The following is a 23,959-nucleotide window of genomic DNA, read 5'->3' as shown; positions in this document are numbered from 1 at the left end:
GAGGAAAGCATGGCTCTAATCCTGCAGAGATTTAGGCATATACACAGTCCCATTTATTTTTATGGACTACTTACACGTGCAAAACTAAGCACACACCTACCTGTCTGCAGGAGCCTTGTGTAATTGACTATACAGAGAAAACAGTGAAACTGACTACTCACAAAGTGCTGTCAAAAACACTAAGTAAACAAAGTGAAATAACAGAGAAATAATGTGTTTTTCTTCTCTAATCTCTCTCAGTTACAGTAATCTTCGGTATTATCTGTAACAATAGCAGGATTTTCTCTTTAAAATTGCCCACAAACGTGTGATTTTTTTTTTTTTAGGTTTACGGTGTCCCTTTAAAACTACTGAGGAAACCAACAAAACGATGCTTGCTCAACGAGCAGCAGCAGTGTGAGGAAGTGAAATTTTTAAAAAATTGAGTTAAAAACCCCAAACCCGCATAAAACACAGAAAATCAGAAAAATCTGAGCAAGTCTCCAAAGCAGAAAACACAATGGGTGACAAAAACAAACAAAACAAACTTTACCCAGTACTAAAGGGTTCGTGTGTGTAATTTCTCACCATAAAATAAGCTTCACTTACTGAGAAGCTCATGCGACTGGCAATAAGGCACAAAACCTTTCTCCCCCAGAACAAGAGTGTGAATTCAAAGCCCAGAGTCCCCAGAAAGCCAGTATCGCCTTACGCGGTGTGCAGTGTCATTCAGCTGTGTTGGTCCCAGGATAGTAGAATGACAAGGTGGGTGAGGTAATATCTGTTATTGGGCCAACTTCCACTGGTGAAAGAGACAGACCCAGCCCTGAAGTAGAGCTGTGTGCCGCTCGAAAGCTTGTCTTGCTCACCAGCAGAAACTGGTGCAATACAAGATATTACCTCCCGGCTGTTGTGGGTAACCTCTGTTGGATGATTTCTCAGACCCTAACCTAATCCAGGGGCTAGTCCCTCAGGTAGTGTAAATCAGTGCAACTTCAATACACCACCTCAGAATCTGGCAACAGGCATCTACCTGCACCGCAGAACCCACCAGTGTCAATGACACTAATTTGGCACACCCATCGGTGACACAGCTTCCACGAGCACGCTTATTACAGCCTGCTCTATCAGCAGAAAATTACTGGGATTGGCTCAACATGGATCTGGCTCTCCCTTCTGCACCTCTTCCCATCCATAGGGAGCCTTGGACTTCACCCAATGCCTGCTGAAACGTACGGGAGCTTTTCCACTGACTCCCCCTGAGCACTAAACCTAGAGGAAAGCCAGGCACATCAGCAATTACTGGGAATTGGGAAAAACCACGTGTGAACATTGTACGAGTTCAGCCTGATGATAAATACTTTCCGTGATGTTCCCATCTCCTTGGCCTCCCAAACGCAACTATGGCGAGCTCTGCTCAGCAACAGACAAAAGTCACGGATTTCACATGACTCAGGCCCTTTAAATGCTAGCATGCCTCCTCCCTCGTTGGAGCGGTGTAGCCCGCAGACGCATGGAGCCGTCCACAGCTGCTGCAAATTGATTGATTCCCCCTGTGATGGTCAACACAACTGGCCGCAGCATCAGAGGGAAGCTGGCTTTTGATTTAGTTTCCTGGACTAACTTTAAACCATCCCCCCCCCCCCCTTTCCCCTCCCCCCCACACACAGTCCAACTCGCTTTAACATCTGCACGGACTTTGGAAATGTTCCTTAGAACCACGTTCCAAGTCTTACGGGACGCTAACTCTGGTGAGCAGCGCTGGCCTGTGTAATCTGCTAGAGCCCTCCACTGGACTCACCCAAAGGAAACACGATTAGCAGCCTCCCGACACCTCTGTAAAGCGAGGAGGGGCCAAAACAAACCAGGGGGAAGGGGCTGGAGTGGCAGCCCTGAAAACTAAAGTCTTGTCCGTGCTGCAATGCTTGGGGACCTACTGACCGGGTCCTCGCACACGTCTTTCCCAGCCAATGTGCCTGAACCATGGCGGAGCCATCTGTACGGTAGAGAAAGGCGCTCCATCTGTGTAGCCCATTCATTCTCTAGCCTCTCTGCAGAGGCTGCCAAATAAGGCGGAGGTTCGTGAGACATGGAGGCTTGTCCACCAGGAAGTGGACTAACAGCCTCCCCACCCCAACCTTTCTTGTAATAAATGTACGCAGTAGCAAGGGGCTCCGTTAATTCCTGGTGATGTGGAATGCAGGCTACACTCGTGGGTTTAGAAGCATCGGACACACAGGTTCCGTGGCCTGTGATGTGCAGGAGGACAGACGAGATGACCATGATGGTCCCTTCTGACCTTCAAGTCTATAAGCCTCTGACGTCAAGGGGAGCCGGCACCTCATCCTGCTGAGCGCAAATAAAACAGGCCCAAGGGGGTATCGCAGCCAGCTGTGAAACACTTTCAGGTCTGGTCCCACAGAACCATCTGGCTGGAAAGGACCCAAACGGTCATCCGGTCCAACCCTCTGCACTAAGGCCAGACCAGTGTCAATCGCAGTCAAAAACCAAGTTTATCACTGAGTGTCATACGGTGTTGAAGGGTTTTGTTTACAGTGCCGCTGGCCAGGGGAGGAAGGAGAAGGAGGGTGGGGAACCACCTCTCAAATGAGCAGGGACACGAGAGATGGAGCCAGCGCATTTAACCTCGGGATGTCACCATTGTATTGACGCCACCCACAGAAAGGGCCGCACACTCCACACGCATTAGGGATGCTGGGCATGATGACCTGTGACCTCTTTAAAGTCCTCCTTCGCCGTAATATGAATCTAGCCCTGAATATTCTGGCCCCACCGAAGTGTCCCCTTCCTTCCATGCCATGGCTGGGAGGCTAAGTGGGGCAGTGGAGGAAGAACCTGAAATCCACCAGGAGGGAATGTGCTCTGTCTAGCAAGAGGCTCACTCATGCTGTAACCCAGACATTCCTGAAAGCTGCCTGGCCTGTTCAATTTCACTGCGCTGACACAACAGGAGCGGGGAGGCTCTGCCTTAACTACCTCCCTTTTCACAGCCCTCTAATGACAGCCTGGAGCAAGAAGCCAGCCCCAAAAGGAGGCCACTGCCTGCTGTTTTCCTGTTGGCCTTTAGAAAGAGATTGCCATGAAATAGTTAAGGGATCCCAGTTCAGGTCTCCCTCTGACTTGACTGAAAGTCCACAGGGCACTTTCCTGCCACGGGCTTTAGCCCTCCCCTTATGGAAGCTGATTTTCTTGCTCGCAAAACCATTCCACCCTGCTCTACACTGTGATCGTCTAGTCTGACCTCCTGCATGGCACAGGCTGTACACACATCCCCAGGCCTCCAGTTCAAATCCAGCCCAGGTCAGACAAGCCTGGGGGGTGGAGCTCTACTGAAGTCATTCACGCTAGCTGAAGATCCGACAGCAAAAGTCAAGGCCTGCTTTGATGGCTGCTCAGCAGCGCCCGGGGGAGTGCGTTTGGGAGGTTTCAGTCCTGTGTGTAGTGGACAAGTTGTCCACACCACAGAAAAAACCACCACATGTGACACTGACTGGATCCCTCAGGAGAGAGGCAAAGAACTGAGCGGTCATGAGACTTAATTCTTCTTTTGCTCTTTGGGATGCAGCCCCTACATAGCAGGGTGAGGGGCCTTCGAGCACATGGCTCGGGATAAAGAAGAGATCTCTGTCTCCAGGGTTGTCAATACAGCCCCTTTCAGTAGGGCTACACACACCAGTTTTTAAAACACCAGGTGATGTAATGATAAGCCAGTATTTACAATTCTGAAAGCATCCCACGGGCTCCATCTCTTCCAGCCGCCAAGCACACTCTGTACTCTTAATAAAATAATTGAAATGATGAATAGCCCCACACAGCATTCCTCTTCTACAGCTCCTGACAGGGTCAGGGATGGATGGAGAGTCCTTCTTAGCTTTCTTTCAAGGCACAGAGAGGATTTCACCTTTTTCACAATGAAATATACAATAAAGAATAAAAGTGTGAACAGTAACCATGATAATTCCTTAGACTTCCACAGAGCCTTTTCTTGGAGGATTTCAGCACCATTTACAGATGTTAATTACTAGCACACCAGTGAAATCATTGTCTTAATAATAAAGTCAGCAAATCACTACAGGTCAATTTCATTTCTTACTTTGGCTGGTGCGAGGCTGAATCAGTTCAGTAGAATCAATTATGTCGACCCTGCCGATTTTAATGGTATTACAAATATCTCACACCAATCCATGGCCGGCTCAGACTTTAACTCCTGCTAGAATATTAGACATTGAAGAGCATGCCATAAGTCAATGGAAAGCTGGCTTTGAAATAAAGCATCATATTGGATCATTTGCTGCCAAGTCATGATGTATTGATGATTTCCATACGAACAATTATACAGGAGACCAACTGTGCTATTTTTAGGTAGACTAGCTTCTACCTTGTTCATTTGCAAGGATACATTCAGAGGGGTGAACACAGTTTCATTTTTTTCAAACCAACTCTCCCTTTTAGGTGGACTGGAAGTTTCACTATCCTAATTCTTGTTAATATTTGTATGACTGTAGTCCCTAGAAGAATGTTGTCGTAGGCACTTCCCATGATAAGAGGTGGTCTCTGCCACAGAGAGCTCACAGTCTAGATAGTAGAGAGAGTTCATTTTACAGCTGGGGATCTGAGGCACAGACAGATATAAGTGACTTGCCCAAGGTCACACAGGGAGTCTGTGGTAGGGATGGACATTAGACCCCACTCCCCTGAGTCCCAGCTCAGTACTTAACCACTAAAAGCCATCCTTCCTCTCACAATGCTACTGTGTAAAGTGCATTATTGGACACCAACCAAGGTAAAGCTAAGGCTTCTTGGGATCTATTTATTGTCCAGTCTCCCCTGGTGGCAGCTCGTTAGCAGCTGAAAACCCTGCCCTGAGTTCCAGCGACCGAGCTCCCAAGAGTCAGTGGAAAAGCAGGTTGGCTGGCTTTTCCCTGTCCCGAGTGGAATGCAGCTGAGTCAGGGAGGCATCTCCCTGAACCGCCCCGACGCGGAAGCTTCAGGCATGAGGCAAAGCTCACTGAGTCTCAGTCACTCACCGGGATCCATCTGAAGCCGAGTGTCAAACACGGCTCAGGATGGGATTTGTGCAAGGTTTGCCTTACAGCTGGCATGCTGAGTGGGAACCATGGCCCAGGCATGTCAGGGACAGTAGCTGATCCTACAACAGCTCGCTCCTACTGAGTGAGCAGACCTTGGGGCTTCTGTGCTCTGGCCAGCGCAGACTGCAAGTCTGATCCTTGGTTCCTCTGTTTCTGCACTGGGGGTTTTGAAGCCACCTTGACACTCTCTATACTCTGGGCCTGGCCCCCAGTATAAATTAGAGTAGCCACAGGGCTGCTCTAACTTAGACTCTCATTTCTCAGTCCCCCTGTGGGCTCTGAGAGACAGACACTACCTATGACGCAGAGGACTCTGGCCATGCCCCGACACACCCTCTACTCTGGGAGCTGGGATATGTCTGGCACAGAGCTCTTACACTAACTGGGGAGGCCCCTTTGCAAGAAGTATTCGCAGTGGGTCATTGCCACATGCCAGCGCAGCAAAAAGGGCCTCTGTGTAACTGGGAATCAGGCCCTGGGGGTGTTTCAGAGGAGTTGCTCCTTGGCAGAAGGACAGACAGAGGATTGCCCAACACCACTCTCTGCTCAAGCAGCAGTGGCCTGGGCTTTTGGGTAGGAAGGAGCAGAGTTTTAGTCCCACAGCTTGGATGGGTGTGGAGTTTATATAGTCACTGTGTCTGTTAGCTGCAATCCCGGATTTGTTGCAACAGGCTGACAATAAATCCTCCTCCACGTCGCACAGACACAGACACTTGGGCCCAGCTCTCGCCCACGGGCACCTTTCCCCCTAGTGGGACCCAGCCTCTTGTTATAGATGCTGCCAGCACCCACGTTGCTGCAGCACATCCGGCCTGCTACCCAGCATCTCTGAGTAATTGGGGCAGTAACGCAGTGTCCATGAAACAGCTGTGAGAACAGCTGTACATGGGAAAGCTCTCAGAAGGAGGAGCAGCAGCATTTGGGCATAGAAAGAAAACCGAAGGAGGCAGAGAAAAGCTAGAGCAAATCTTGAATTGGTGCCTCTGGGTTTTAAGGATGGAACCCATTTCTCGGCTAACGTAAAACTAAGGATCTGGCCACTAACTACCATGGAAGATTTGTTGATTCTTTCCCCATAAGCAAGGGTGAAATCTGAACGACCACATTCTTCCTGTCTAAATTGCTCCTGTAGTTCCCCTTTGGACCCAATATTCTCCACCCCCTGGCCTAAAGAGCTGTGCAGTGTTGCTCTGGGTTGTTAAACAACTGCTATCCAAAAGTGGCTGCATTTCCTTTGTGGCTGAAACGTGATTCCTGGCAGGCAGGCAGGCAGGCAAGATAGATAGATAGATAGATAGATTCTGTGAAGCATTTGGAGATTTTGGGGATGAAAGCAAGATCTGATTTTTCTATTTGGCACTTCATCGCTTGCATTTTCAGAAGGGCTCAGCACCCACACCTGGGAACAGGTTTTCAAAAGTGCTCAGCTCCCTTTGGGCACCCAAATCAGTGGCCAGGCTCTCAAAAGAGCTCAGCACACTGGGTACACCTTGAACTGTGAGCTCTTTGGACAATCCAGCTACACATGCCGCATTTGAAAATACTACTGCAAAAGAGACTAGAGCCTTAGAACTGGGCTACAGGGATGGGGAAATAACTCCCTCCCATCCCAAGGGTACCTAAGAACATCTGCTGTGGTACACCGAGGATTGCTACAGAAGGAGAGGGCCCAGCACAACATACACGGGGGCACTGGCTAAGCGGCTCTCCAATATATTTATTAACGTGCTAGTGAGTCCCATTTCCAAAGCCAGTGGCACCATCTGTAAAATGGGGATAATGATATTGACTTCTTTTGTAAAGCGCTTTGGTATCTACCGATGGAAAGGGCTATATAAGAGCGAGGTGGCATTAGTTATTCTAACAGGAAGGTCGTGTGGATGGCAGAAGAACGTAGAGGAAAGACCTTCATCTCTCCCAGCACAGCTATGTGTCTCCTAGGTTTCTTTCCTCTGATTTACGCCTAAGACTGTTTTTCCGTACACGTAACTCCACTGCCATCAATACCATTGCTCGTGCACTGTACATGACAGCATTCTCTGGCGGCCTGAAAACTTCTTAGCATGTGTTCTGTGAGAGATCTCATTCTCTGTAACTCTTCAAAGAGCCCTCTTTAGCGGAGAGAGAGCTCAGGCAAGGATAAAGTCCATTCATGCTGCATCCTGTGCTCTGCAGCGCTGTTTGCTTTGGGGGCGAGCAGACAATGTGCGATTATGTGCAGCCAATGGAATCTGTGTTCTTTGCATCTGGCTGGGAGACGGTGGACAATGCACTTGAGCAGTTAATCTGGGACCTGAGGGGTAGGTCCGACCAACAGGAAATCAGAGACTGAATTTTACACTGCCTTGGAATGCAAACAAACATGAAAGGGAGCAAGCAGGGCCTCTGACGTGGGCAAATAAAGGACTAACTATGCCTCTGTGTTCATTAGCAGAGAGGGAAGCACAAATTGCAACCACAATATACCAACTGTGTACTCTGAATGGGAGACAATTATAACCAGGGGATGTGAGGGGGAGCGTACAGCCATGGGTTTGTCACTATCAGAGTGCTGTATCAGCTCACCATTTGAATACACCATGCTGATCCTGCACCAGTAAATGTAGGATCTACTCCTACTAAAGCCCCAGTCATTGAAGTCAACGAGCTATGTTGATTGACACCAGCTGAGGATTTGGCCTATTGACTTCGATGAAAGCAGGATCAAGCCCTTGTAAAGAAACAAAGGGCTTGATTCCCAGATGGTATAATTCAGCCTAGCCCCATCCAATTTAATGGAACTATGGTCAATTTACACCATCTGGGGACCCGTCCCCTGGACTTTAATGGAGTTACACTACATTACACCAGCTGGAGATCTGACCTATTGACTTCAATGGAGAAATGCTGATTTACAGCAGTTAGGGATCTGGCCCATTGCCTTCTATGGACCTATGCTGGTTTACACCAGCGGAGGACTTGGCCCTATGCGTGGCAGCCCGCTACAATCCTGAGTTTCTCAGACACAGATGCCGGGACCTTACAAAGCCGCTTCATTTCATCTGCATGCTTTCTTGCCACCCCACCCCCCCAAAACGTCCATGCTGTGTCTCTGGTGGAGTCTAAATTAACAGGTTTCAGAGTAACAGCCGTGTTAGTCTGTATTCGCAAAAAGAAAAGGAGTACTTGTGGCACCTTAGAGACTAACCAATTTATTTGAACATGAGCTTTCGTGAGCTACAGCTCACTTCACCGGATGTATACTATGTAGCTCACGAAAGCTCATGCTCAAATAAATTGGTTAGTCTCTAAGGTGCCACAAGTCCTCCTTTTCTTTTTTCTAAATTAACATGTTCCCAGAGCTGGACGGTGCTGGAGCAATGGCGTAAATTGGCCCAACCCCGCTGAAACAATGGAAATCGTAGGTGATGAAGAGGCGGCAGACAAAGCTCTTAAACATGGACCCTGGGTTTTTTTATTTTTTTGGTGGTCCAAAAATAGTGCCTGGTTTATTTGACTTTTTAAACCTCCCAAGAACAGTGTTCTTGGGTTGGTCGTTTTTGAATAGCTAAGCCGTGGACATTTCCAACCAAGTCAAAGCAACTCTTGAGCTAGGCTGAATATTGGGCCTAAAGGAGCTGGCAGCCTTCTGGGTCAGAATTAGCACAGCAAATGCGATTCTTTGACGAGGCTGCGAAATGGAGCCCAGAGGGGTGGAATGCAGTGGGCAACACCACGCTGTAATTGCGCCAGCTGGAGCTACCAAGAAACCTCCCACAGAGAGCGGTAAACACGTCCCTCGGTGCCAGCCCGAGGTCTGGGGTGGCACAGAGGGAAAGGGAGAGCAGGGAGTTGGCCGCCAGAATCCAACTTGACTTTCACTTAAGGGCCTTCTGGGTGGTCAGATTAGCTGCTTATTCCCATCCTGTGAGGGATCTCGCAGCAGAATGAGTGAAACATCAGACAATGTCAGGAAACATATAAACCTCCACAGAGCTAATGAAGAGAGGGTATCATGCCCATGTTAAGGATAAAGGTTTCTGGGCAGCGGTCTGAGGATAAAGGCAGGCAGTCGCTAGGAGGATAAAACTTAGCAAGGGGCTCAGTGGAAAGTGGGGGAGCAGGAATAGAAAGAACTAAGGTGGGCTTATTCGGGGAACTTGTTGATGACCAAACGATGCAAATGCTGAGCTCAGCAATCAGGACTCATTGAATTTAACAGGCCAAATCTACAGGCCTCCATTTTTGCACGTGTGACTGACTGCGTTTAAGGAAATGGACGTGCCACCATCGTTTGCATGCCAAAAGTAGAAGTGGGCTGACCGGTTTATACCAGGGTGCTCAGACATGACCAGTGGGGCAGACAAGCAAAGAACAGAAGCTGGCCGAGCCTGGCTGGAAATCAGACCTTATGGATCTTTGCTGCACCCACGGTTACACCGCAGGGGTGTCCCAGGGCAACAGCAGGGTCTGGTCATTGGACCAATGGTCATTGGGCTAGTGAGTTACAAGCTCTCCAGGGCAGGGACTGCATAAGTTACACAGGTCCTAGCGCAATGATCCTTGAGGGAGGTTCCTAGACACTGCTGTAACCTCAGTAAATAGAAATGATACACAGGACAGCAGCCCCCTGGTACTGCCCGCTTGCCCATCTCAGCCAAGGCCGAGCGATGCTGCTCTTATGTGACTGGGCCGGCACTCACAGGGGTGTACATCAGGGGCAGGCAATAGGCGGCCCACAGGCCAAATCCGGACAGCCACATGCTTTTGAATGGACCCCGAAATCTTTCTATTTACTTATTATTATCGTTATTGTTAGTATTTTTGTATTATTTTCTCTGGAGTCTGGACCTTGACTATACCTTGAGCAAGAAATTTGGACCCTGACAAAAAAAAAGAATTGATTACCCCTGGTGAGAAGCCAGCCCTTCTCCTCCATAACCCAAAGAACCAGATTCCCACCCTCACCACACAGGGCCAAACATGCACACAGAGGCCAGACACACACACAACCAGATTTTCACCCCCGCAACTACACACATGACCAGATTCCTGTCCCCAACACACACACATAGCCGGATTTCTATCCCCAGCACACACATACAACACACATAACACCCCCTCTGGACCAGATACACACATAGACCAGATTTTCACCTCCAAGACACGCACACACTTCATCTTCAACTGGTGTAAATCAGCTCTGCTCCACTGACTCCCATAGACCTAAGGGATTTTACACCAGCTGTGGATCTGGACCAGGAGAAGAGAGAGCAAGCAATGACAGCAACTTGAAACCTAATTTCCATTGGACCTGGCGCACCACTACTAACCAGCACCCGCTTCCAGCGATCCCCGAGTCTGCAGTGCAGCCACAGCAAAAGGGAAATGAAGTTGCAAAGGTTATCATTTGAATGTTTGACTGAGCATAAAAATCCAGCTCTGAAAACAAAAAAGGGAAAACAAGAATGGAAATCGGAAAGGGGGGTCGAAATAGGAATGACTCGCTCACCCACTACATGTATTTTCTGTTAACAAAAAACAACCACCCAACTAAACAAATTTACATTTTTAAGAGTTTCTATAAAAATAAATGCCAGCTCTGTTGTAAAAGTTTATCTGTCTCTGTGTGTGTATGAGAGAGAGAGAGAGAGAGAGCGTGTCTGACTCCAGTATATAGATGTCATTATTTTCATGCATCTGCCTTACCCAATTTTATTTAGTTGCTTTCTGCACCATTTCATGCTCATTTCTGCAGCTGAGCTAGACAATTGCTTTATAACTCTAGGGTGCAATTTCACTGTCTGTGAGACACACACACACACACACACACACGTGTGCACGGGTGGGTTCTGGGCTGAGACAAAGCCACAGATAACCATCGCCTTTATTATCCCCCAAACATTTTTCTTTTCTTTTCACTAACTTTAAAAAACAGGGGAATGAAATTTAAAATTCCAAGCCACCTATCTTCATTTATGATTTGAAAGGGATCGTGCAGGGGGAGCAAGGAGATTAGCTCTAGTGAGCTCCGTCTTGCTTTAAGAATTCGGAGGGTGCATGGGAGAGCAATCTTCTCTCACGCTAGGTACACTTGGAAGGGGACAGGGAGAGGGAGAGACTTGCATGTTGCAGGCTGGAGGGCAAAAGCCTGGTGAATCACACTGGATTTTCATGATCAATTGAAAGTCACACTTGAGTAAGTGCAGGTCAAATGCTAGGGCTGGATTTCAGGTACAGATTCCAAGAGGATTATTCAAGTGGCTGAAGTTTCACTGGGACCAGGGTGGTTTGGATCACAGGGTCCTCTGCATCTCTTCGGAAGCCCTGTCTTTACCTCACCGTTCCCCCTGTGCCTCCCCGCCCCCAGTCTTACAGCCACCAACATGCATCTCTAAGGGACCATTCCTTCACCTTCAGGAGTGGTCACTACTGAACACAGCCAAGGGGCTGATAACCATGCACAGCAGATCAGGGAAGACTGGAGCTCAGCTTGAAGGAAGCACTTGCAGCTACCTGGTTCAAAGAAAGAAAGCCATGGGTCTAATAAAAACGGGGCAGGAGAGGAGTTCTGCCCTTGTTTGCACCCAGGGGATATGGCCCCACCCTGCCTGTTTGCCAAGTGGGTCGTCTGCACAATATCTGGGGCAGAGGAGTAATGGGGACCCGCAGAAGATGGGCACCTTGAGCCAGAGCCTGCACAGAAGAGCAGGGGCAAGGCCGGAGAGCAGCTGGCACCAGAGGGAAGTAAGAAAGGCACCTGTAGTAAACACGCCTGTAGGGATGAAGAAAGGGAGAACGCTTTTCACTGGAAACCTGAAGCACGGCCAGAGGAGATCAAGCGGGCTCGATGCACGCATTTAAACGCAGAAGAATTAAGGGGTAAATACAGCTCTGGGTGGGGTGTGAGGCTCTGCGTTAAGCACACCCCTCTGTGGCAAGGGGAAGCCTTCACTCCCAGATGAAGCCTTCACTCCCACAACCCGCTCGGCTGGCTGGCAGGGGGATGCCCTCGGGCGCTCCCAGTGCTGGGTTCTCAAAAGCGCAGCAGCACATGCCCCAGCGAACGAAGGCAAATGAAAGGATCAGCCTCACCTCACGGCTGCTCCTCGAGATGGGAGTGGGGTCGGGAGAACGAAATGGTGAGGCTGTTTTTTGCAGATCAAGCGCCCCCATCCCTGGGACACTCCTCCGCCCCGTCCAGCTCTCTCTCACCTTGGCTCTGGCCCCTCCGGCCTCGAGTCGGGCAGCTCTCCTGTGGAGCGACTGCTGCCGCCTGCCTTCTCCCGTGTACAAAGAAGTACAGCTACCTCAGGGTCATTCCCAAGCGACTCCGTTCCCTTCAGGATCCAGTCCCAAACTGCCTTCGTTCACATCGCTCTCCATGGCTTTGCTCCTGCCTCTCACTTGCCGGGTTTCTTTCTAGCCCCTTCTACACTTTCCGCTCCCCTAAGGCCAGCCTGCTCTCTTTCCCGCCACACAGTCACCACTCCTGGTGTGTGAGTCCTCTCCTTTGCAGCCTGTGCCAATGCAAAGCAGCCCCGCCGAATTTCTCTCTGTTTCAGATCTTACCTGGACATATATCTATTCCCTTATGCCAGCACCTTCCCATGGCTCACCCTCCTATCACCGACCTCTGCAATTGTATCATTGACTCTGGAATGTGTTGGTGGGACACACATCACCCATGACGAAATTGCATCGAAACAGTCCACGGAAAAACTTTCCGGCACCAACCTTCAGCCAAATATGTAATTATAATAGGATGCTTCTGACTTAATACTGAGAGCCCCAGAGTCGAAACTAGACGACATCCATCCCTCACATTCTTGGCAGCTCTGAATACAAAGGGGTCTCTCTGCAAGCTGAGCGGAGCTGTAAACCTCCAAGGGCGGGGATGCGTTAGGGACTTTGGGTTCGTGTTCTCATCCCCCTTTTTCTATCCTTCCCCACACCCAGTTTCTTTCTTTTTCTTGAAAGTCTATAAAAGCTGATAGAAAGCCAAGGCTCCACAAAGAGAAAGACAACATGAAAAGTAACAACCAGATGGGAATCCCGTTCCCATTTTATGGGTCACAAATACCAGTCCTGCACCTTTTATCTCTCTGCTCAGCTGCAATCACACACACGATTCAATACAAGGAAAAGGGGCACGGTTCAGAGGAGACCCAAATATGCAAACAATAAAGGAACCTGACCGCTAACTGTGATGGGAAATCCATCCGACAAACTTGATTCTGGCAGTTCCTTCTGGCAGCCCCAGCGAGCAAGTAATTAGCCAGAAAGGTCTCCAATGCCACATTTTCTTCCACTTCAAGTTAAAAAGTGAGGTTGAGATCAGAAAAGTCACTACGTAAAAAAAAGGTGACACCTGGTAAATTGCACTTATCTTCTCCCCCTGTATTTTCTGAGGCTTTCCTGCTCCATTAACTAACCAAAACAAGATTTTACTGCCCAGCAGCCTTGCAAAATCGTCAGGAACAATAGCTAGTTTCAGGATGGCCAACCCCAAGCATTTAAAGGTCATGAATCAGGGCCCCCAAAATCATGAGATTGGCTTAAAGATCATGAGAATTTTATAAAATAATACAGTGGTTGGTTGTTTCCCCTTTGCCTTCTGGTTTTTGAGCTGTTCGTTTTCATTCCTATTCATGTTTTCAAGTGTTTCTCCCCAGCCATATGGGATAGAAACTTACTTCATTTTTTAAAGGAAAGCCAAGATTCTCACACAATCACCTGACCTCAGAGAGTGGGTGTGTAGGAAACACAACAAATATTATGAGACTCACGATAAAGTCCTGAGAGTTGGAAGCACTGCCAGGCCACACACCAAAATCTATTCACCGTTCTCCGCAATTCAAAAAATACACCTGATTCTGATTTCAGTTTTACCAACATGTATCTCCATTGACTTCAGAGAGATTACTCTGGGTTTACACGACTGTAGATGAGCTCCAAATGAAGGCCAATGTGAGCACAATGTTGACTGGGCATGGGGAGGGACGAAAGGATCTAGAACCTCAGTGTAAATGTTGCCCTGTTTTGAGGGGGCAAGTGCTGCCTAGATCTTGCTCTGACTCCTCTGCACAGGGGAGAATTTCACCCCTTGATTTCATTCTGCTTAGCTCAGTCTCCAGATCCAGACTCTCCTCTCAACAGTGAGGTGGAGCAGAAAGAACCCTGCTCTGTTTCCAAAAACCTGCCTGAGGTGCCAGCAGAGGTGGCCAGAAAAATAACCCCTGTTGCCAGGCCTAACCAGAGCGTATTCAACACAGATGCTGTTGTTGGGGAATCCAAAAAGCCAGGCTGTCCCCACACATACCCAAGTTACAGGGACTCTGCCAAACTTAACACTTCCGCTTGGTTCACCTCTTGCTCACTACCGTGCTAAATCAGGAGTGACTCTATCAAAGTCAGTGGAGTCACTCCCGTGTGAAACTGGTGTAAGTGCTGGGAATCGGGCCCAGCATGAACACGGAGCCCTCTCCAGAGTCTCCCATCCCAGTTTCTCAAAGCTCTTTACCAGCAGAAATGAATGGAGCTGAATGACGTTGGACATATGCAGTAGAAGGTGATGCATAGGCCCTAATCCAGCACAGCACTAAAGCACGCACTTAAGTGGCGGGGCAGTGGGGCCTTTATCTAGTGCACTAGATTGGGAGCTAACAAACCTGGGGTGAAATCCTGGCCCTCTCGATGTCAACGGGAATTTTGCCAGTTACTTCAACGGGACCAGAAACTCATCCCTGGGATCTAATCCCAGCTCCGCCATTGAGTGGCTTTGTGGGACTTTGAGGAGACACTTCCCCTTTTTGTGCCTCTGTTTCCCCTCCGACTTTTTTTCTATCTCGTGTATATTTAGGCTGTAGGCTTTTCAGGGCAAGGACTGTCTCTCACTATGCGTACATACAGCCCCTTGCACAATGCAGCCCTGATCTCAGTTGGGGCCTCTAATGTAGACACTATTGTAAGACAAAGAATGGGATGATACTAATAAATCATTTTAAGTTGGTGAGTAGTCCTATCTGAACTGGAATCACACCCCAAGTCAAGAGGCCTTCCATAACCGCAAGCCCAAGGTTGTTTAACTCAACTTCAATAAAAAGAGGGGGTTCGGGCCAGAAGACCAGAAAATCCCTTGGCAACGTGTTCAAACCAGAGCACGAACAACTGACACATTTTAGGGAAAACCCCCCTGCCCTAGAATGTCGGCTCAGCACATCCAGGACCTGCCCCCATCTTCTTTTCTAATGCCACTTCACTTTCTGTTGATCAGTTGCCAGGAAAGCTAGTCAAAACCCAGAATTTCCATTCCCCAGGGAATGCCGACATTTCAACATTTGTTTTAGTTCCGACTCAGAACATTTTAAAAAATGTCCCATGAAACGAAATTTTCTGAAATATTTCATTTTGGATCAATCCAAATGTTGAGTTTCGGTAAAGCATTTTGTTCTGATTTTTTTAAAAAAATGTTATATTAGCATTTGGAATATAATTTTTCAAACAAAAAGTAATTTCAAAATGAAAAATCAAAATGCTTCCTTTCTGGGCGGGTTTTCCCCCCAAAACAAAACTTTGTCAAAATAGACACATTCCAGTAGAAAGTTTTGATCTTAACAAAGCAGCATTTTCTGATGGGAAAATGTTCCACTGGAAGATTTTCAAGCAGCTGTAGTTGCTGGCACGCGAGGGAGAAGAGAGATAGTTTGTAGGGTTTTTTAAATTCTTATTTGTGGATCTCCCTTCAACTGCTTTGCTCTTCCTTCGCATCGAGAAGCCTTTGGAGAGATGCAGCCTCTGGTCTCTTCTACTCTGTCCTCCCTCCCCCATCTCCATTTCTTTGAGAAGTAGGAGGGGGGAAAAATAAAAGACCTTCAAAGAGGAAAATGTCAGAAAGCTGCTTTTTGTATGTGTATATCAAATGTTCAGCGCTATCCCACAATCTGGTCTTTAAATGCAATAAAATATGGCAACTACTGACAAAAACAATTAAAATAAAACCACCCAGGCAGCTTCCTCATCACTTTGTAGTTATGGGAAGGTTTAAAGCCCACCTGGGTCTTTTAGGAAACATTATGGAACCCTCTCCCTGGTTTGGATCCTGCACTGACACATGGCTTAGTTCTCCTGAGCGCCTTTCCATTGATAGGTTTCAGAGTAGCAGCCGTGTTAGTCTGTATTCGCAAAAAGAAAAGGAGGACTTGTGGCACCTTAGAGACTAACCAATTTATTTGAGCATAAGCTTTCATGAGCAGCTCACTTCATCCGATTGATGAAAATCCATTGATAAAATCTCAGACTTCAGAAAGGAAGGATAGACTTGTCATTAAACAACGCAGGAGATCTGGGTTTAATTCCTGGTTTGGCCTCAACCTCTCTGTAAGACCTTGGACAAATTACTTCATTGCTCCGTGCCTCAGTTTTCCCCGCTCTAGAATTGGGATAACGATACTTCCTCACCTCCCAGAGGTGCTCTGAAGATGTCTAGGAGACGCTCACATACAATGGTGCTGAGGGCCATGGAAGTGGATAGTAAAAGTCCTACTAGGTCAGCTAATCACAAAGGAGTGTCCCCTACAATATACACCACTTCCCTCAGCCTCGTTTTCAATGTACTGAGCCATGCACATCCATTCTCTATAAGAGGCAGCGTGGTTTAGTGGCTAGGATATTAGACTGCAAGTGTGTGGAGTTTGGGGATTAGCACAATCCCCTTCATCAGCGGGGCCCTCTGTTCAAATCCTGGTGCATGCCACTGGTGGAAAAAGAATTTGATGTCACCACACAGATCAGCAGCAGCACCATGGTGCAAGCCTGCATTCAGGAGGCACCAAGACTGGACTTCTCTGGGGTACTACAGCTCATGGGGGGGGAAGGTGCATTGGCAGCGCTTGGAGCGGAGCAGCTGGGGATCAGAAAAGTTCAAGCCCTAACAAACAGTACCAAAAATGGGTAAACGCCTTTGAACCTGAAGGTGTATTTGTCTGATAAACACCAGAGCTGCCCTGCCGTAGTGACCAGCTACAAAAGCTCCCCAGAAAGAACTTCACAGCCTTACACTAAGTTGTTGGCCACTGGCGTATCCAGCAGACCGACATCAAGCATGGGGTCAAGTGAGCTTTCTCCTTATCTTAGTTTTTACCAAAACACACCCCCCTCTCAACCTAGTAAATGAAGGGCAATCCCTGAACCAAACCCTGCACGTTCTCGGTGTAAGGAATCACTCTTGACTTCCAGGGCTTTCTTTGCCCCAGAATGTAACCTGACATCTGGATGACTCCAGAACTTCTGTGAACTCGGGTCTCGGGGGGGTCGTGACATCATCTCAAGCCAGAGGCCCTGCCCTGCTCCTGCAAGGAGATCAGCTCCAACATAGCTTTGTTTCTTTATTTTTGTTAACGGTGCCATGAAAAATGCAGACGGGTGGCAGAACCACGGCTGCAAGGAACCTGCCCCCCTACCACAGCCCTCGACACAGATTATTTTTAACCCGTTTCTCAAAAAAATATTTATCTTTGCATTCAAAAGGTTGCGGGACAACGTTGTGGTATATTTCTCCAGCAAGATGTTTTGATTCTCCCTTGGTCTGCGAACAGGATGGAAATGCCAACAATAATATTTGCAATGAATAACTAAAATTCTGTGGATTCCGCTCTGTGTCTCTTTCTTTTAAATAAAATAAAATGCCCCTAATAAGAGAAGGGTAGATTCTGCTCTCTCTCATACCCAGGGAAATGTGGATTCCACTGACCCTCAGGGAATTGATTCCACATGTATAGCAGAGATCTGAATCCAACCAAGGCGTCTTATAAACACGAAAACCCCTTTCCAACTTATTTTGCATATGTAAAGTCGGGAGGTCTGGCACCATATTAGAGTCAAAGATAAAATAGCTGAACAGAAGAATTATTGTGCAAATCTCAGTCCCCTGAGGGCCTGATCCTGGGCTCCATCACCTCAAGGAGATGCTAAGCACCTTTATTTGTCCAGGTCACAGGATTTCCTTTTATTTACAAGCACACCCAATGAAGACTCAATTGTCCCAAGATCCAGGAAAAAAAATATTTTTAATAAAAACACATCCTGTCAAAAACTGGCCTTTTCCTCAAAATCGAAAATTCTGCCAATTATTTTTTTACATTTTTCTCCATTTTTTTCTGACAAAAACCTTTTTTTCATTTTGCAGAGGAAAGGGTTCCTCTTTTGCCCTCTTTTTTCTTTCCCCTCCTTTTTTTTCAGCAGCAAAATAGGCAAAAGGAGGAAAGTTTCCCCAGAGAAAGAAGAAAACAAAAAACATTTAAAAAAAAATTATCACGTTCTAAATCCATCCTTTTCACAAACCTGAAAATGAAAACAGCTTTGAAATTTTTAATCTTTTGGGGGTTTCTCCTCCACCCCCTCATTTTCCACCCAGCTGTAGGCTACATCACATCTTCCAGCTCATTAACAGTGTATCAGGATACAGTTGGGGCCACAAACAGGAGGAATCAGTCTGACGTTGTCTCCTCTGTGACGCCTTTTGTTCACATAACGAAATCCGCCACAGAATTCTGCCCAATGACCAGTCTCGGATGGTGACCAGGCCCCACTTAACACGGATATAAGCAAGTCAAGATGAAGGTGCATAGGCTGTCCAGAAGTTTACACGCTTGGTGGCCTTTACCCAATCTGGATAGTTTCTTATGCTCCCCAGCACTTTGTTCTCTACCACATTCCTTCCTTCAAAACAAAACCCTGCCCTTTTTTTTTTTTCTTTTTTGGTAATCCTGCCTGACACTTCTGCTTATTTTGATTGTAGTTTCTTGGACAGCCAATACTAAAGCCACATCTTGAGCAGCTGCAACTGTCCCTGGCTGAACAGCTCCGATGGGATGAGAAGACGGACTTTATGAACATTGAAACCAAACAAACTGAGCCACTCTGCGACCTCTGATCAGGAAACTGACCTTGGATTCAACAAAAGCCTCAGATTTAACTGTTTCTTTCCTCCAAGAGCCTGATGCTCAAGTGTGATTGTCCTAAATGCACCTGTTCCGCAACAACAGGTACAGCTGACTAGTCACAATAGATTTTTTTCCCATCTATCCATGAAACAATGAAATAGAAGCAGGCACAACAGTTATTGGTTTGTAACGTTCAGACATAGACCAAGCAAACAAAAACAGAGATTAGTTTTGCATCTGTATTTCTCTTATCAAACTCTGTCTATCTTGGTATTTATAAAGTCCCAGTCCAGCCGAGTGCTAGAGCATAACCAAACTAACCCAAAGCATACCATCAGCCTGAATGTCTGTAATCTCGTCCCACCAGCCGGTGCTGAGAGCATGCACGATAATATCTTCTTGTTTTTCTCCTTCTGGGGAGCTAGTGCAGCATGGCTGATGTAAAGGGGTGAGTCCAAAAGTAGGAAGCCCCTGGCCATTTCATACCTAGATGAAATCTGTAGCCAGCTACCAAGAAGGCCCATGTGTACCAAGAGGTATCTGAGAGTTTCACTCCAGAGAATAATCCACTCCAGTGTCCCTGAGCAGCAGAGCCATCTTGGTAAGGCAGTCATGGGAAGGGAGGCAGATACTGAGATATCAGAAGATATTAGGAGTCCTGAGATACTAGCCATTGAAAGACCTTTGGAGGGGAAGGTTAGGGCCTGGTACTACCTGGAGGGCATCAAGGGACCGTTCTCAGAACCCCACGGAAGTTAGAAGATGTACTGGCACACGGTGCACTAACTGGCGTTTCTTTATGGCATTCACTGGTACTTAGATAGGTACATTAGATTACAATCTTTAATGGGCCCAGCTCTGCCCTCATTTACACTGGTGACATCAGTGGGGTTACCTGAGTGCCACTGGGGGCAGAACTTTTGGCCAGAAATCTTTACTTACTGATCCTCTTTAGGCCAAATTGAACCCCAAGGAGTCTTCAGTGGGACTGCATAGTACCCACAACCTGATTTGGGCCCTTTACCAATATGTGTTCTCTGTGATCTTCCAACTAAGATCCCTATGGTTTGCAGGGAATACAGGAACTGCACAAACTTTTTTGTCCGTAATTCACCCTCTGATTACAACCGCCAGCTTCCCCCACTGTCCCGCTAGTATTTCTAAAACAGTCCTATGTTCAACAAAGTCAGCCTCCGGTCACTTCTCCCTGTTCCTTACCAATCAGACTCCACAGAGCTGCAGACGACCCCGGTCCCAATGAGACACTCTGATTTCACTGGGAAGGACTTGGCCGATATTCCGAGGGGTTCCTCTCTCTTTTTAGCTCTGCGTCTGCCCTCTGGACCAAACATGAACCTTCATCTCCCCAGTCTGAGCCTGGTGCCCTACACACAAACCAAACTTTTACAAAGGCAGGTGGAAAACGCCCCTGGGTAAAGCCTGGGAATTGTTAACACCCGCAAGTCACTAACATTGATCTCCCATTTCAAACAGCTCCTGAAAGCGGACAAATCTTTTAATAAACAGTCACGGTTTGCTTTTATTCCCTGCCCCTTTACTGAAAGCTAATGGGTTTAGCTGGCATTGTTGATCTCCTCTGAATGCTTCACTAGACAGATCCTGATGGGCTGAAGTGTATGTTGCAAATTTCCATAGCAGAGAACCAGGCCCTGCCCCCAACATTTATAAATGAGTTTATAAATCAACTTTTTTTCATTTGCAGCAGGGTAAAAATCCTTAGACAAGTCATCAGTCTGGTCCCACATGTTTTTCCCCCCTCGAGATCAAATTTCTAATAACACTACATTTTGTTTAAGGCATAAAGCGCCCGGCCATCAAAATATCTCAGCAAACCGTAGAAAAACACAAGTATCGATTTAGGAAGTCAGTGGAGGTTTTTGCCTTTGTCTTCCATGCGAGTGCCTCGGTGCCTCCCAACGTGAAGCGTAAATAACATGCAGGGCTGCAAATAAAAGTAAGGCATGTGTTGGGGGAAGGCAGAGAGAGAGAGCATCACAGTACTCGGCAGAACGGGCTTTTTTAATGGTTTGGGTTGCGCCACCCCAAAATAACGGTAATAAAAAAAATAAATCTGTTGGATTGAAAATGAAAGATGTTATGGGTGTCAAGCTGCAAAGAGATCTTTCCACTTGAAACAGCCACTTGGGCACTTCGGGGGCATTTTTATCTCCCATCAAAATCAATTGCATGTGGCAAGAACACCCCAATGACTTTTAGGACCATATCAGGTCCAGAGGACCTGACACAGCGCGCTGAGGCTGCTCCAGCGGTCGCACGGGCGAACGGAAGGGGCGGCTTTTGTTGTTGTTGATTCCGCCGTACAAAAAGAGGCTTGCGTTAATTAAAACGGCGACTCCTTAAAAAAGGGGCCAGGCGCGGATATGAACCAAGCAAAGGCAAGAGAATTCAGAGTTCAGGACAGCACAGTTGCTCTCGCTGTCCTGCATCGGGCTAAGGTGCTGTAGCTCGTGTCATGTGTGTGACCAGCCCGAGTGCCCCACGAATACAATCTGGGGGTAAAAAGGTGAGATGAAATTTAGGGCCTGATCTTGTGGCCACTGATACATCATCAGGAGTTTTGCCATTGAGCTCAATGAGAGCAGAATTGCACCACCCCCCCCCATCTGAGCTGTGAATTTCCCTGCTTCTGTAGCTCAGAGTTATTCTCCCAGATGAGTTTGATATAATTTTTTTTAATGCTGACCTATAGGATAAGTGCAAACCCACGGCACTTTTCTGAAATCGAGACATGAGGAAGCTTTTACTCTTACAAGCCAAGACTTGACTCCCTTGCAGAAACGTTGGCAAAATCCAGCTGGAGATACACTGAAAACACAGTAAAACAAAAACAAAGAACCATCAGGTGTGGCCCATATTTTCTAGAAAAAGAAGGTAGATGCCACCGAAATACATCTTTTGGGTCCACACTTGCCTGTCAATGTTTAACCGGCAGGCACCTTTAACCCCAGCGATTAAATTTATCTCTGCCAGACGGCACACTGCAAATGCCTACAGAGGAAGGACAGGAGAGGGGTGGAAAAACAAAAAAAAAAAAAAAGGGGGGGGGATGTAACAAACAAAGTAGTAAATAAAGAAAAGAAAAAAGGCCTGGTTTCATGTCAAACACTGCTCCAGAAATAAAACAGAGCATTAGCTCAAGGCAAGGCAAAGCCACAGCCCTGTTGTGCAAAACAAAACAAACCAGTGTCTGGAGTGGGGGACGCCCCTCGAAATGTCACCCACCGAACACCCTGCTTTCACTCCAGAGCTGCGTTTTCTTTTTAAAGGGACAACGCGGAAGGGGCTGGCTTCTGTGCCCCAAACCTGTGGCCGGAGTCTGAGGAGCCACTTGGAAGGCAAACTTGAGTCATTGCTGTTGTCGCTCCGGCTGCGCCGTAGCTGGTCCCACGTTTGAAAATAGCGCTTGCGACTGTCACTTTCCTACGCGGATCTCTCTCCCTCGCGCGCGCAGTTTGCTCCCTAAAAATGTCTCCAACTTGTCCAATCTCCCCTCTCTTCCTGCCCCCCCCACCCGGCCCCACGCCAGCGCGGGTTCAACGCAATGCCAGCCCCCTGCCATCTGCTAAGCGCCCAGGACACGACGCAACCCACATTTCCAACCCAGGGTCCCCTCGCTTTGTAAACCAAAAAAAAAAAAAAATCAAATCCCCCCCCCCTTCCTGAGCAGTAGTTTAATCTGTGGTTTCCCTCTGCAAAACACAATGAAGCTCACTCGACACGTTGTCTTACCCCAAAAAGGCTGGGGGGGGGGGAGAGGGGGAGGGAGAGTGAGAGAGAGAGAAAAAACCAAAAACCCCAGACACTCATCGGCTAAAACTGTTCCTTGCAAAGCGGGACAAACCGAACAAACAAGGATCGAGGCTTCCGAGGGCAGTGGGCGAAACTGACAACAACTCTCCACGCGGCAGCGTTCACCCCAAATGCCTCCCGTCCCCATGCATTAAACAAGCTTTCTCCAGCCTGCCGGCCTGCCTGCAATCGCCTGTGGAAAAGGGGGCACGGGGGTGTCCCGGGTCAAACGATCAGCGCTGCCATTAAGCCACTTTTCTCAGACACCCCCCCCACACACACACACACACAAACACACACATCTCCTCCCTCCACTTCTCCGACCGTCTCTCCTTTCCCCGCTTGCCCCCCCAAACCCCTAGCGAGCTGGAGCGTTTCAAGCCCAAGACATCGCGCCGTACGGCAAGAAGAATCCTTTGAAACAAACTCACCCAGTGGCAGGAAATGTTTGGTGTCCATATCGGGTGTTTAACTCATGCCAGAACGATTTGTGAAGATCGGTGGAGGCAAAACACACACACGCGCGCGCAGAAATCAAAGCAAAAGAGAGGGGAAAAAAAACTGGGGGGGGGAGGCAAAAAAAACAATCAAAGACTGCAGCTTTGCATGGATTTAACAGTCAGCAGCGGCAGAAGGCACACGGCCCGGGAGCGGGGGGCGGGGGGGGGGGTAGGAAATCCAGTCACAGTGTGTGTAAGCCCAAGGCAGGGGGAGTTGTTTCAAACTCACCCAACAATGTAACTAAAGTACTTGTGTCTCTGTGTCTCTCTATTCCAACTACAGAAGCTGCAATGCAAAGGGGACCCCGCCAAGGGGGAGCGGGAGGGCCAACCTGGTAGCAGCGACGGCGCTGCCCGCTGGGAGGCTGCAACCAACCAATGTTAAGGGTTGGCGGCTGTGTGCTTCTGTCCTCAACTAGTTTCCTTGAGGGTGGGGCGGGGGTTTTAAGAGGGGGCTGCTTTAGGATCAGAAGGACAACCATGGTAAATGGTCTTATGCGTGCAAATGTTAATTTAACAAAGCTGCAGGATTTAAAGAAGACTATTACTGGCAAATGCTGGCAAAGTGCCAGCTCACAGGTACATTTATTTGAGGAGGAGGAGGATAAAGGACCTG

The 23,959-nt window shown here is 47.9% G+C and overlaps 1 protein-coding gene across 3 annotated transcripts in view; it reads right to left on the bottom strand.

The window, feature by feature from the left end:
* The window catches only part of RXRA (retinoid X receptor alpha), a 224,501-nt gene extending 200,946 nt beyond the window's left edge, over positions 1-23,555 (bottom strand). For all 3 annotated transcript variants that reach the window (XM_073314208.1, XM_073314209.1, XM_073314210.1), the window contains exon 1: positions 23,275-23,555. In XM_073314208.1, the coding sequence (XP_073170309.1) occupies positions 23,275-23,302 (28 nt within the window). In that variant the 5' untranslated portion in view covers positions 23,303-23,555. The remainder of the gene's footprint in view (positions 1-23,274) is intronic.
* Positions 23,556-23,959: the final 404 nt, after the last annotated feature.

Source organism: Lepidochelys kempii, chromosome 16 (genome assembly GCF_965140265.1).
Source record: "Lepidochelys kempii isolate rLepKem1 chromosome 16, rLepKem1.hap2, whole genome shotgun sequence".
Taxonomy (NCBI): domain Eukaryota; kingdom Metazoa; phylum Chordata; order Testudines; family Cheloniidae; genus Lepidochelys; species Lepidochelys kempii.
Note: the sequence above shows the minus strand (reverse complement) of the source record. Positions and strands in the feature narration are given on the sequence as shown.